This window comes from Stenella coeruleoalba (genome assembly GCF_951394435.1).
Source record: "Stenella coeruleoalba genome assembly, chromosome: 20".
NCBI lineage: Eukaryota > Metazoa > Chordata > Mammalia > Artiodactyla > Delphinidae > Stenella > Stenella coeruleoalba.
Genome location: NC_137166.1, coordinates 52,235,880 through 52,250,658, shown reverse-complemented (window position 1 = coordinate 52,250,658; position 14,779 = coordinate 52,235,880). Strand labels below are relative to the sequence as shown.

The following is a 14,779-nucleotide window of genomic DNA, read 5'->3' as shown; positions in this document are numbered from 1 at the left end:
TTCTGATATATTAAGAGACGAATTTATAATAACCCAGCGCATCCTTGCATTCCTGGCCATCTCCAGCTCCCACTATAGGGGTCTATTTCCTTTACCACGCTGCCCTTTAAGAGGTGATGGATGAAACTGAGCCAAGCAGGAAGGCGGTTGCCCAGGGAAATTGAATAATTAAGTAACAGAGTCTCGATTCATTCACCATCAGTTTAGGTGGTGTCTTGAAAACTTTGGCTTTGGTAGGAGAAATTTGAGTTAGATGGGTTAACTGGACTATGACGTCGCCTCCTGTGGAGGGCAGTGAAAAACTCTGGCTATAATGGAAATATTCACGGTGCCAGTACAACCATACAGTTGCCAAATACCATGTTTCGGCCAGCTGCAAAGTAGCTGTTTACAGCATTCTTTCTCCCGCCCCACGTTCTACTGGAGGACTCCATTTCCCAGCATTCCCCTGCCCTCAGAGACCTTAGGCCTAGAGGAGCGTGAGCCGCAGTGGTTTCTGGGAAATACAGTCCAGCTGCGGAGCGCAGTTTAAAGAACCAGGACTTGAGGTTCCGAGACAGCGACCGCGCAGGCGCCTTCTGGGACCCGAAGGAGGGCGGGAAGGCCTGGCCGCCGTGCACAACCCGCGGAGGCGCACAGGTGAGTTCCGAACTGACGGAGCCGAGAGGCTGCCGGTGGGTGTGGGCTGACTGAGGCAGGCGCGCAGGAGGCGGACCGAGTCTGCCTGGGTGGGCGGGGAAGGGCGCTGTGGGCGGCGCCCCGCCCCCTCCTGTCACTCGTGAGGCTGCCCCAGAGCTCCACTGCCGTGGACTCAGCGCACAGGAATTGGGAGCCCGCTGTTTTCCAGGAGTCTAGACGAGTGCGGTTCTGCGGCCATTTCCCAGGAGGGAGAACGTACCTTTTCCTCACTTAGCAGGTGAAGAACAGGCAAGGGAGATTCCATGGCTTCTTCCAGATCACAATGCCGATTGAGTTGTCGACATGGTGTGAAACCAGGGATGTCTGACCCGAAAGCCCTAGCCCCTCTGGGTCTCATCTCCCCTCTCTAATCTCCCACCACCACCCCAACCCCCATTCTGCCTCTCTCTCTCTCTCCCTGTGTCTCTGCTTCTCTTTCTCTGTGTCTGTCCCCTTCTCTCTGGGCCTCTGCGTGCCCCCAGCCTCCATAAGTCTGTGTGTCTTTTCTAAAAACAGTCATTTTCTTCCAAAACCATTGCACTACGCTCACATCAGGAAATGAACATCCATACAATACTATTGATTAGCTAATCTGCAGGCCTTTTTCAGATTTTGCTAATTGTCCCAATAATATCCTTAATAGCAAAAGAAGATCCCGTGTCGTTGTCGTCACTTTAGTCTCCGTTAACCTGGAACAGTTGTTCAGTCTTTCTTTGACCTTCATGATCTTAGCAATTCTGAAGATTGCAGACCACGTACTTCTAGAATGTCCCTCAGTTTGGATGTGTTGGTTGTTCCCTTGTGATTAGATTTAGCCTACATGCTTTTGGCAGGAATACCTTAGGAATGATGCTGTGTCCTTAACAGAGCAGGAGCCTGTGATGTCCGCTTGCCCATCACTGGTCACATTGGCCTCGATCACTTGGCTAAGGTGGCATCTGCCAAGTTTCTCCTCTTTAAAAAGTTATCCTCGGGCTTCCCTGGTGGCGCAGTGGTTAAGAATCCCCCTGCCAATGCAGAGGACATGGGTTCGAGCCCTGGTCCAGGAAGATCCCACGTGCCGTGGAGCAACTAAGCCTGCACGCCACAACTGCTGAGCCTCCGAGCCACAACTACTGAGCCCGCGTGCCTCAACTATCGAAGCCCACGCACCTAGAGCCCGTGCTCCACAACAAGAGAAGCCACCGCAATGAGAAGCCCGCTCACTGCAACGAAGTGTAGCCCCCGCTCGCCCCAACTAGAGAAAAGCCCGCGCACAGCAATAAAGACCCAATGCAGCCAAAAATAAATAAAATAAAATTATATATATATAAAAAAAGAACGGGGGCCTCAGGCACCCTGCCCTGAGCCTTTGCTTTGGCTCTCAGGAGACCAGGGGCCCCTCTGTCATGAGGCATCTTTGGCAAAGTGTCTGTCTGTCTAGGCCAGAACTGACCCCCTCTCTGCTCCATCTTCCTCCTGTAGCTTTGCAGACTTAGGCCTGGTTCTTTCTTCTGGAGGTGCATGCCTGGGACCCAGCAATGGCCATCAGGACCCTGACGGGCAAAGGCCAGGTGAGTCTGGGCTCCCTCTTCCCCGAGATGACTTTGTGGACCCCAGACGGCTTTCCACGTCTCTGCCTGTGCCAAAATCTTCTGCCCCTCCCAATACTGGGAGAGATACAGTGATGGGAGTTTCTCTGGGACTGGGAGGTGCGGAGTCTGGGGCAGGATTCTCTGAGATGGGACATTATGACACGGTCTAAAAATCAATCATCTAATGCTCAGCAGCCTTTTGGTTACCAGGTGAAGTGGACAGTGGATGGTTTTGCTTCATCCTGAGCCTTATTCTTGGAATCAGGAGTGAGGGTTGGGATCAGAGCTGGAGTGTGGGAAGGAGTGCGACTTAGGAGTAGCTCCGACATACCATGACTGGTAGTTTGTTTTTTATTTTGGCCGCGCCGCACAGCATGCAGAAATTCCCCAACTAGGGACTGAACCTGTGCCCCCCTGCACTGGAAAAGCGGAGTCTTAACCCCTGGACCACCAGGGAAGTCCGGTAGTTTTTAAAAAGTGTTTCTCAGGGCTGTCATGTACAGGTGTGTAGGTTACGTACTGCACAAGGGTGCCTCATCTCAGTGGCATGATTTGCATCTTCCACCTCCTACATCGGTATATTGATTATAGCAATTTACACGCAGATGGCAGTCAACTGTCACATGCTAGAAATAATTGGTGTATTATAATAATTTTCCAACAGATGGCAGTAAAGAGTCATGTGAATGCGGGGGTGGGGGTGGGGGGGCCTTGTTCTACTTTCTACCAAGGTGCCTGTGGGCTAACGGCTGCCCTACCTAGACATTTTACATTCCCATGGGCCGGTTTAATTCAGTCGTCCCAAATCTGCCAAGTCAGAACGTTCCAGCGCAGGGAACAAGTGGTAGGCTCTTGACACGTGACCTGTCCCACCCCAGAGTTCTGGAAAGACGTGCCTGTCCATGATATAAAATTGGCCCTTGCAGGAATCGGTGACCTTCAAAGACGTGGCTGTGGACTTCACCCTGGAGGAGTGGGGCCAGCTGGGGCCTGGCCAGAGGGAGCTGTATCGGGATGTGATGCTGGAGAACTACCAGAACCTTCTCTCGCTGGGTGAGGCCCTGCCCCCTTCCCTCCCAGGAAGAGGCAGGATGCCCCCTTCAGCCGTCATCTCCTCCATGCCCACCCACTGCTTAACTGTGGGCATTCACGGGGGTCCTCTCTGCACCTCTCACCGGGCCCTCCTGGGCGGCCCCTGTCCATCTCTGTCTCTCTGCTGGCTTTTCCCAGAGTCCCAGCATCCCCGAGGGCCCCAAGTCCTCTGCCTGTCCCACAAAATCTTCAGCCTGTGCCCCTGCCCTCTTCTTTTTTTTTTAAATTTTATTGAAGTATAGTTGATTTACAATGTGGTGTTAATTTCTTCTGTACAGCAAAGTAACTCAGGTATACATACATATGTATTCTTTTTCATGTTCTTTTCCATTATGATTTATCTCAGGATATAAATATATTATTGAATGTATTTCCCTGTGCTATACAGTAGGACCTTGTTTAACCATCCTATGTATAATAGTTCACCTCTGCTAATCCCAAGCTCCCAATCCATCCCTCCCCCACCCCTCCCCCTTGGCAACCACAAGTCTGTTCTCAATGTCTGTGAGTCTGTTTCTGTTTCGTAGATATGTTGATTTGTGTCATATTTTAGATTCCACATATAAATATCATATGGTATTTGTCTTTCTCTTTCTGGCTTACTTTGCTTAGTATGAAAAACTCTAGGTCCATCCATGTTGCTGCAGACGGCATTATTTCATTCTTTTTAATGGCTGAGTAGTATTCCATTGTATATATGTACCACATCTTCTTTATCCATTCATCTATTGATGGACACTTAGGTTGCTTCCACATCTTGGCTATTGTGAATAGTGCTTCTATGCACATACGGGTGCATCTTTTTTTTTTTTTTTTTTTTGCGGTACGTGGGCCTCTCACTGTTGTGGCCTCTCCCATTGCGGAGCACAGGCTCTGGACGCATAGGCTCAGTGGCCGTGGCTTACGGGCCTAGCCGCTCCACAGCATGTGGGATCTTCCCGGACCGGGGCACGAACCTGTGTCCCCTGCATCGGCAGGCAGACTCTCAACCACTGCGCCACCAGGGAAGCCCTTTTTTTTATTTTTTATTTTTATTGGAGTATAATTGCTTTACAATGTTGTGTTCGTTTCTGCTGTACAGCAAAGTGAATCAGTTATACGTATACATACGTCTCTTTTTTAGATTTCCTTCCCATGTAGGTGACCACAGAGTACTGGGTAGAGTTCCCTGTGCTAAACAATAGGTTCTCATTAGTTATCTATTTTATACATAGTAGGGTATGCGTGTATCTTTTTGAATTAGAGTTTTCTCTGGATATATGCCCAGGAGAGAAAACACATTGTTTTGAACAAACAGTTCAGGCACAGGGAGTCCCTCTTATCAGTTAGAGAGTTCTGGAACCCTCCTGAAACCCAGGTTCCCAGATGCCAGCAAGGGCAACCTTGCGAGCAGGCCTTGCCACGGAGAGCAGTCAGCCTGCTGTGTTAAACCCCTTTCTGCACAATCTGCACATACAGATGAGGTCCCCTCAGTCTGCCCCCCGAGCTTCAATCTGTGCTGCTGGTGGCCTGCAGAATACCTCCCTGGGGAGATCCATGCTCCCTGTCCCCAGTGAGCTCCCCATATCCCCCTGGACCCACTCCTCCTCCGGTTCCCGCATCTCAGGGACAGTTTCCGCCCATCCAGTCACCAGGCCAGTCCTGGGCATGGCCTGTACCCACTCCTTCATACCCTTATGTGACCTAGCCCCTGCCCACCTCCTCAGTGTTACCCCCTTCCATTCTCTTCCTCCTCCCGCTTCTCCATTTAAGGTGGGAGCGATTTTTCAGCATGTTTGCTCACAGGAATGATCATTAGGGAGTATGTTTGTTTCCTAGGGCGGCTGTACCAAATTGTCACAAACCTGGGGACTCACAACAGCAGAAATGTATTCTCTCACAGTTCAGGAGGCCAGGAGCACAAAACCAAGGTGCAGGCAGGGCCGGGCTCCTTCTGAAGACTCCTGAGGAGAGTCCTTCCTGGATTTCTCCAGCATCTGAAGACTCGTGGCATTCTTGGCATTCTTTGCCCTGTACCTGCATCGCCCCAATCTTTGCCTCCATCTTCACCTGGCCTTTTGCCCTCCAAATGTGTCTGTGTGTCTCTCCTCTTCTTATAAGGACACCAGTGATTGGATTTAGGGCCTGCCCGAATCCAGTAGGACCCCATCTTAACCATTTACATCTGCAAAGCCCCTCTTTCCAAATCAGGCCACATGCTGAGGTTCCTGGGGGCGTAATATTCCCCCACTGCAGGAAGAGAGGACTTAGTGATCTCAAAGACAGCAGGCCTGAAAAAGTCAAAAGAAACAGATGAGATGAATTTTAGTAATCTGTTTTGTTGCACCCAGCCTAGCCAAAATATGATCATTTAGGCACATGTTGACATCATAATCAGTCTATGAATTATTAGTGAGATTGTTTCCTTTTTTCTCCATATCAAGTCCTTGAAATGCTATGTGTATTTTTCACTCAACTTGAACACAGCGCTGGAGCCTTAAACAGTGATGTCAGGGCTCAGGTTCTCTCTGGGATATAGTAGGCACTCAATAAACGAGTCTTGCAGATCTTCTAATCATTACGTGTCCAATGTATGCATCTCCCCTGCAGACCCAGGGCTTGGGGCCCAGCCCTGAGGCCTCCCTGTGACTGCGGCACCCATGGCCAAGTCTCACATTTTTTTCAGGGGCAGGGCTTCCTGGGTCCAAACCCGATGTGATCTCCCGTCTGGAGCGAGGGGAAGAGCCCAGGATGGAGAGGAGAGAAGCCTGGCGAGTTACCTGTTCAGGTGGGTGAGGATGTCCAGCAGATGCGAGCTGTCTTCCTACCCTCCATCTGTCATGACCAGTGACGGTCGTTTGAGAGTGAGGGAGTGTACCATACAGGCTATCACTGTGGGTGCTGGGTTCAAATCCCAGCTCCACCGCTTCCTGGCTGTGTGACCTTCAGGCAAGTCATTTAGCTCCTCTGTGCCTCAATTTCCTCATCTGCAAAATGGGGTCAATAATAGCACCTGGGGTTGGGAAGAATAAGTGAGTTAATACATACAGAGGGCACCCAGAACCCTCTGCTCAGAATAGGCTACGATGGGGAGTTCCATGGCAGACTCTGGGCTTCCACTTCTGTGGGCCCAGGTTCAATCCCTGGTCGGGTAACTAAGATCCCACAAGCCACGCAACGTGGCCAAAAAAAAAGAAGAGGCTACAATGGTTATCGTTATGATTATTTATTGGAAATCACTTGTGTAAGAGACCCAGAAGTGGGATCTGGCCTGACGTGTTGGGGGACAGGAAGAGGCCAGATTTCTGCCCCTACAGGCCCGTGACCTCATCAGAGGAGGGAATTGAAGCATCCTTTTTTCCATCACTTGTCCATCCTGTTGTGGGGCCAGTACTTACCCCTTCCTACCCCCTCACTCACCATAGCCCATCAGGCCCCAGTCTTGTCCCTCCTGCCTGCTCTCTTTCCCCATTCCCCACCCCACCCCCCACCAACAGCCCTGGCTCAGCCCTCAGCGACCCTCACCTGGACCCTCACCCCAGCCTCCTCCCTGGCCTCCCAGCCTCCAGTCTTCTGGTTCATCTTACACACAGCCCCAGATCCCGTCCCTCCCCTGCTCATAGCCCTCATGTGTCTGTCTCCCCAGTGCCCCTGAGACAAAGTCCTAGCCGCACACCTGGCATCAAGGCCCTGTGTGATCCAGCCTACTCTGTCTCTGGCCTCATCTCTCATCACCATCCACCGGTGTTGGTACCTCACGCCCTGACCTCACTCCCTGAAGTGCCTGTTCCTCCCTGAACTTGAATGTGTGTTCCCACCTTTGGGCTTGTGCACATGCTGTTCCCTCTGCCTGGAACACCCTTCCCTGCTTTGTCTGCCTGGCAGACACCTTCATGATCCTCAAGGCTACAGGTCTCCTCTTCCAGGAGGCCTTCCCTGACTTCCAGGCTGAGTGACCTGCCCCTTCTCGGTGCTGTCACAGCTCCTTGCTTGAGCTGCTATTACTGCACTTGTTCATGTGGCAGTTAAGAGTGTGGGTTCTGGAGCCAGACTCTCTGAGTTCAAATCCCAGCTCTGCCACTGTCAGGCCATGTGACTGTGGGTAAGTGACTTAAGCTCTTGGTGCTTATCTGTCAAGTGGGGACATTGACTGGGGACACTGATAGTACCCACTTCACTGAATTTCTTTTGGGGACTGAATTAGAGAACTCTAGGCTCTAAGACTCAAGTGGATTTCCCTGGGTGAAGACCTCTACCACGTGTCTCCGAAGTTCACATCAGTAGAGAAAAGCACATCCAAGTGACCCTTGCAGAGAGAGGCTGACATGGAAGCCCTCACATCATCTCTCTAGCCTTCACCTACACACATATTTGTTACATACTTTGCTGTAAGAAATTTTAGCTGTGCATACAACTTGTTGTTGAGTCATGTAAATCCTTCCAGAAAAATCACCAAATTAGTGGATGGTTGTGGGATCACCCCAAACAGAGTCATAGCAACTAACTGCTCTGCGGGATTTTGAAAATAATCCTGTTGTCATTGGATTAGGCAATGGTTTCTTAGATATGACATCAAAGGAGCAAGCAAGAAAAGAAAAACTAAATTGGACATCATCAAAATTTAAAACTTTTGTGCTTCAAAAGACACTATAAAGAAAATGAAAAGGCAACCCACAGAAAGCAAGAAAAATTTTGTAAATTATATGTCTGATAAGGAACTGATCCTTCTTACAACTCAACAATAAAAAGACAAATAATCCAGTTAAAAATGGGCCAAAGATCTCAGTAGCCGTTTCTTCAAAGACACACAAATGATCAGTAAGCATATGAAAAGATGCTTGATATCATTAGCACATACCTGCTACATGACCAGCCGTGGTGAAGACCCCAAATCAGGCACCAGACGGGCATCATGAATCTTCCATTTACAGTAAACAATGCTGGGACTTCTCGGGCAGTCCACTGGTTAAGACTCCAGGCTTCCAATGCAAGGGGCGTGCGTTCAATCCCTGCTCAGGGAGCTAAAATCGCACATGCCACGTGGCCAAGAAAATATTGATTTTCTTTTTTAAATCCCAGCAAATTATACAGTAAACAATGCTGACAGCCTAGTACCTTTTGACCTATCGTCTTGAGCACACAGAAAAAGATCATTAACCAGTAATTATGTAAAATACCAGGAATTCAATTCTCAGAGCTTAGCTAAGGGTCATTGCCATGGTTACAGAGATAAAAACTGAGTAAAGTGGACCTTCTTGTTAACTCTTTCCCTGCACATGTCCACCAACATAGTGTGAGAATGCTTCTACCATGCTCGTTTGCCAACATTGGATATTTTTAATATTTTCCAATGTAAAAAGTGTCAAATGGCATCTGAGAAATTTGACTTTTTAGACTGTTACTGATGTTGAGCATCTTTTTCACATATTTATCAGCCACTTGTTTTTCTTCTGCAAAATGTCTATTCACATTCCTGCTTCACTATTTCATTAGATTGTTTCTCTTTTTCTTATCGATTTGTGAAAATGTATTACACATATGGCTAAGAAACCACTGTGCATATAAACTGCTTTGCAACTCATTTTTTTTGCATGTTTAGAATATACTGAGACCATTCTTCCGTGTCACAACATGAATCTATCTACCTCATGCCTTTAGAACTAGCAATATAAACTTTGAAATCTTTCTTTTTAAGATTACAATGTCAGGGAATTCCCTGGCGGTCCAGTGGTTAGGACCCTGCACTTCCACTGCAGGGGACACGGGTTCCATCCCTGGTTGGGGAACTAAGATCCCACAAGCCGCACAGCCAAAAAAAAAAAAAAAAATTTACAATGCCAGATCTAAATAACCAGCTTCTTTTGTCCTGGGACAGATGAAGTTCATATTTTCCATTTCTTTCAGACTTGGAGACAAACTCTGAAACTACTCAGGAGACACTTCCAAAAAAGAGTATTTCCAAAGACGTGGCTTCCCCAATGGGAAAGATGGAGGGCATTTTAAGGGCAGTGCTTGGAGACACCAAGTTGGGGGACTCCTGGACATGCGGCCGTCAACTGGAAGACCAGGGAAAGCAGGAGAGGCATTTGAGATGGTTGTTTACTACTCCCGAGGAAAACACCCATGGCGAGTTGAGACACTTCAGGCAGACCTCAGCTTTCCTTGGGAAGCAAAGAGTGCCTGGGGGAGAGGATCCTCAGAAGTGGACCAGGTCAAGAAAGAGCCTGAAACACCAAAGGAAACCATTTAACTGCACGGAATGTGGGAAAGCCTTCATCTACCATTCAGATTATGTCCTACACCAGAGAATTCACACTGGAGAGAAGCCCTACAAGTGTAACGAGTGCGGGAAAGCATTCAGCAACAGCTCATATTTCATCCAGCACCACATCATCCACACAGGAGAGAAGCCCTACGCCTGCAACGAATGTGGCAAGACCTTTACCCAGAGCTCATCGCTCACTGAGCATCAGAGGATCCACACTGGAGAGAAACCCTACAAATGCAAGGAATGTGGGAAAGCCTTCACCCAGAGCTCCTCCCTCATCAAACACCAGCGATGCCATACTGGGGAGAAACCCTATAAATGCAACCAGTGTGGGAAGTTCTACTCCCAGGTGTCCCACCTCACCCGCCACCAGAAAATACACACAGGGGAGAAGCCCTACAAATGCAGTGAGTGTGGCAAGGCTTTCTGTCACACCTCCTCCCTGACTCAGCACCAGACAATCCACACTGGTGAGAAACCCTACAAGTGTAACGAGTGTGGGAAAACCTTCAGCCACAGCTCATCACTGACCCAGCACCAGCGAGTCCACACTGGAGAGAAACCTTACGAGTGCCCCGAGTGTGGCAAAGCCTTCAGCCACAGTTCATCCCTGACTCAGCATCAGAGAATTCATACTGGTGAGAAGCCCTATGAGTGTCATGAGTGCGGGAAGGCTTACACGCAGATCTCCCACCTCATGAGGCACCAGAGCGTTCACGTGGGGGAGAAACCCTATATATGTAATGAGTGTGGAAAGGCTTTCAGTCACACCTCCTCCTTTACTCAACACCAGACGATCCACACTGGTGAGAAACCCTACAAGTGTAACGAATGCGGGAAAACCTTCAGCCAGAACTCCTCACTTATGCGCCACCAGAGAATTCACACCGGGGAGAAGCCCTATGAGTGTACAATTTGCGGGAGAGCCTACACCCAGATTTCCCACCTCATCCAACACCAGAGGACTCACACCGGAGAGAAACCTTATGAGTGCAGTGAGTGTGGGAAAGCCTTCAGCCGGAGCGCCCATCTCATCGAGCATCAGAAGATCCACACGGGCGAGAAACCCTATAAGTGTAAGGAGTGTGGGAAAACATTCAGTCACAACTCATCCCTAACTCAACATCAGAGGATTCACACCGGCGAGAAACCCTACACCTGTAAGGAATGCGGGAAAGCCTTCAATCAAAGTATCCACCTCATTCAGCATCAGAGGATTCATACCGGGGAGAGGCCCTACAAATGTAAGAACTGTGGGAAAACCTATGCCCAGATTTCACACCTCGTTCAACACCAGAAAGTTCATATGGGTGGTAAGCGCTATGCATGTAAAGAATGCGGAGAGGATTTCAGCTGGGGTTCACACCTGGCCGAACATCAGAGACTTCACACTGTGCATGATGGCTATGTCTGCGGTAATTTTGAGAAAGCCTTTGCTTGGAACATGCAGCTTAGTGATCATCAGAGAACTCATGCTGACTAGAGAGCCTGAGAATGAAACAAACTGGTGATTCTTCTGCTGGGTTCCGTTCAGCCTTCATCAGCAGTAGAAGCTTCTTCCCAGAGAGGAGCCATAACACTATATATTGAGATAGTTGGTTCCTTTTTTGCCTCCTAGAAGGAGGATGGCACTGTTTATCACCAGCAGAGACAGCTTCTGATCATTTAAAGGGCTCCCCCCTAAAATCTAAGCTTCCCCCCCATTTCTCAACCCTACAACGTCCCTGGATGGTGGTAGGTATGGGGTGGTTTACATAGGATGCAACTTCATCTGGGATCTTTAATAAGGTCTCTCTGAGCTTTTAAAATTTATTCATTATGTGTTAAATTGGAGCCTGGAAATTCAAGAAGAAACAAACACAGCTGGAAAGATTCATTTGTTAGAGTAAAAGTCACAAATATATGTAACTAAAGATAAATGCCAGGTGATTTTAGTTTCCTTTAAAACTTTAAGCTACAAATTTCACTGAAAAATCTGCAGTTGGCTTAAACATGGAATATGTTTCACATATTTCCAGCCATTTCTTATGTCCTATTGTTTCTGTCTTTTCCACTTCCAGGAATTGTGCTTTACAAAGTAATTGCCCTGTTAGACATCATTTTCTGATTTTAGTCATGCTCAAAAGGAGGTTTTTATTCCCTCATATTTTTGAAACATAGTATTTTCTATTAGAAAAATAATACATACACTTTTATAACAGGAAAAAATTTAAAGTAGAATAAGATAAGCTTATTTTAAAGGATAATTTGAAAAGTGTAGAGAAGTATGAACTAAAATACCAATTCCCCATAATCCCACAGGCCAGAGAGACCCACTAGTCATTTTTGGGTCTATGTCTTTCTGGTTTCGTTTCACTCTGTATTCCATATCCATATTTTTTTTTTTTTTTTTTTTTTTTTTTTGCGGTACGCGGGCCTCTCACTGTTGTGGCCTCTCCCATTGCGGAGCACAGGCTCCGGACGCACAGGCTCAGCGGCCATGGCTCACGGGCCCAGCCGCTCCGCGGCATGTGGGATCTTCCCGGACCGGGGCACGAACCCGTGTCCCCTGCATCGGCAGGCGGACTCTCAACCACTGCGCCACCAGGGAAGCCCCATATTTTTTAATGTTGAAAATTTTGGATCATAAAACAAAAAGCTATATACTCACCTACAACTTGGCCATCCTCAGAAGTCAGGTTGTTTTGATTTTTTTTCATCTTTCCTTCTGAATATCATTTTAAAATAAGTGTTACTTTATTTAATTGTAATCAGAAACAATTTTGGCTTCTCTGTTTTGCCCTCACTATACCATGACATTGTCTTTTGTCACCACGTAAACTCCATCCTCATCATTATTAGGGCTAATGATGTTTCATTGGTGGGCATAGAATAATCTATAAATCCATGCCCCCATTTAGACTTTGCTTTAAGCCCCAGATTGACACAGGTTATTCACCAATTTTCCCAATTATGAATCATGTAATAATGAGCATTTCCATGCTAACTTCCTCTCTCCTTTTGGGGGGGTTATTTCTCTAAGTCAAATTCCCAGGATGGGAATAACAGAATCAAGACTCTAACCATTTTCTTGGTTCCTGGAACATATTGTTACATTGCTTTCTAAAGGGGCTGGACCTAATCTACCAGGAGCAAGCTAGGAAGTGAGGACTACAGTTCTGTTACATTATAACCAACACTGAACATCAATCATATAATGTTTTCCCATGTCAAACATATAAAATGGCTAGTGATTTCAGTAACTTACTGTGTGCCAATTTTGTGCTAAGTCCTTGGTACGTGTGAACTCCTTTCATTCTTCAAACAACCACATATGTTCAGGGCTGTATTATCCCATTTCACAGATGAGGATACCGAGGCATGCTGATAATGTAGACAAAGCCCCACAGCTATGAGGTCATGGAGCCTGAACTCAAGGTCAAGTAGTCAAGCTCCAGGAGCTATGCACTGAACTTTTATTGGGATTGAACACATTTCACATATAACATTTCCTTCTTAAAATAATGTTTATTATCTTATTATAAAAACCAATACCTGCTTTTTATAAAAAATTTACAAGATCCAAGAAATCCAGAAGATTTTATGCAAAGGCCAGTGCTGCCCAGAGATAACTCTTAACATTTTGGTATACTTCTGCTATTTTTAAAACTTAATCACAGTATTATAACGCTTTAATAAATCTGGGACATAGTTAATATACAGTTTAGCATACTTCTGTGTTTACTTAACTTTATATCACAGGCCCCTATCATTAAATATGATTTACCGATATCATTAAATACCCACGTCATTAAATACTCTTTAACAACCTGATGTTTGGGGGCTTTGCATAGTTTGTGTTTAGTAGTAGCCAGTCCCCTGTTGGATACTTTGGTTGCTTCCAGTTTTTGACTTTTATAAACATCCCTTCTACTGAAGTCTTAGGCTGAGCACCCTACCAGCTCCCAAGTAGAATCCTGGTGGGGAGTCTGTGGGGTCAAAGAGAGAACATTTTAATGACCCTGTGCACATAGTTAATGGCTTCCTGAAATTTCTGCATCTGATTGGCAGTGGATGGGACTGCATCTCACCAACATCATCACTGGTAGTTACCATGTTTAAAAGTCTTTGCTCAGGTATTTCTTCTGTGACTTCCTTCATGGTTGATGAAATACTCGTTTATTGTGAATAATTCAAACAACACAAGAATGAAGAACACTATGGCTCTCTATAAATCTTCATTCCAAAGATTCTAGACTGTTTTCTGTTGTTTCTCCTTTTCTGTTGGCATGAAATATATATGTACATAAAATATTATTTATATGGCATAATCACAGACGTGATTTTAAGTGACTTTTTTCACTTGATATAATATTAATATTTTCCCATGACAATCAATCCAAAATATATATATAGTACATATTGTACAAAAATATATACACATGTATATATGTATATATATATGTATCATCATTTGCCACTTTTAACAGCTGCATAATAGTTCATGCTAGAGTTTCTTGAATTTATTTAACCAAATTCTATTAATGAGCATTTGGGTTGTTTTATTTTCTTTTCCATCATTGGACATATATTATTTGACACTTGTGCAAATTATCTCTATAAGATGAATTCCTAGAAGTAATCTTGTGGGATCATAGAATGTCCATGTTTAAAATTTTGATAGTTATTGCTAAATAATCCTCCAAAAAAGGATGACCCAATTTACAAAACTCCTGAAAGTGTACATGAGTGCCTATTTCTTTCCTCCACTTCCTTCACAAATACTCGGTATTAGTCTTTTATTATTTTTAACATTTCTCATCTAATAAGTAAAAATGTCCTATTGGTAGGGAGATTAATGATCTTCTTATGCCTTTATTGATGTTTTGCCTTCTTCAAATTGCTTATTTATATATTTTGCCCATTTTTAATTGGGCTGCCTTTTTGTATTGATTTATAGGAGCAAGTCTATGTATTACATATACTAACTCTTTGGTATATACATTACTAATATTTTCTGCCAGTTTATTATTTCTCTTCCAGTTTTGTTTATGGTGTATTTTGCTACACAGAATTTTAAACTTTTTAGGTATTCAACTCTATCTGTATTTTCTTTTATAGTTCTTGGACCAGCTTCACACTAAGAAAAACCTGCCTCACCCCCCCCCCCAGGATTATGAAGAAAGTTCTATATTTTATTCTAGTACTG

General features: G+C 45.8%; 1 protein-coding gene across 1 annotated transcript; it reads left to right on the top strand.

Annotated features, from left to right (window-relative positions):
- Positions 1–462: 462 nt before the first annotated feature.
- LOC307178987 (uncharacterized protein) lies at positions 463–12,970 on the top strand. The gene is made up of 5 exons (XM_079907681.1): positions 463–639; positions 2,143–2,231; positions 3,179–3,305; positions 6,010–6,111; positions 9,228–12,970. The coding sequence occupies exons 2-5, from the start codon at positions 2,199–2,201 to the stop codon at positions 11,072–11,074; spliced, it is 2,109 nt and encodes a 702-aa protein (XP_079763807.1). The 5' UTR covers positions 463–639; positions 2,143–2,198; the 3' UTR covers positions 11,075–12,970.
- The last annotated feature ends 1,809 nt before the right edge of the window (positions 12,971–14,779 follow it).

What these genes read in the sequence shown, in the direction of transcription:
- LOC307178987 (XM_079907681.1), top strand. Translation starts at nt 2,199, where the DNA reads ATGGCCATCAGGACCCTGACGGGCAAAGGCCAG. An exon ending in CCAGAACCTTCTCTCGCTGG is followed by an intron (nt 3,306 to 6,009) that starts GTGAGGCCCTGC and finishes CATTTTTTTCAG; the next exon opens with GGGCAGGGCTTCCTGGGTCC. An exon ending in CTGGCGAGTTACCTGTTCAG is followed by an intron (nt 6,112 to 9,227) that starts GTGGGTGAGGAT and finishes CATTTCTTTCAG; the next exon opens with ACTTGGAGACAAACTCTGAA.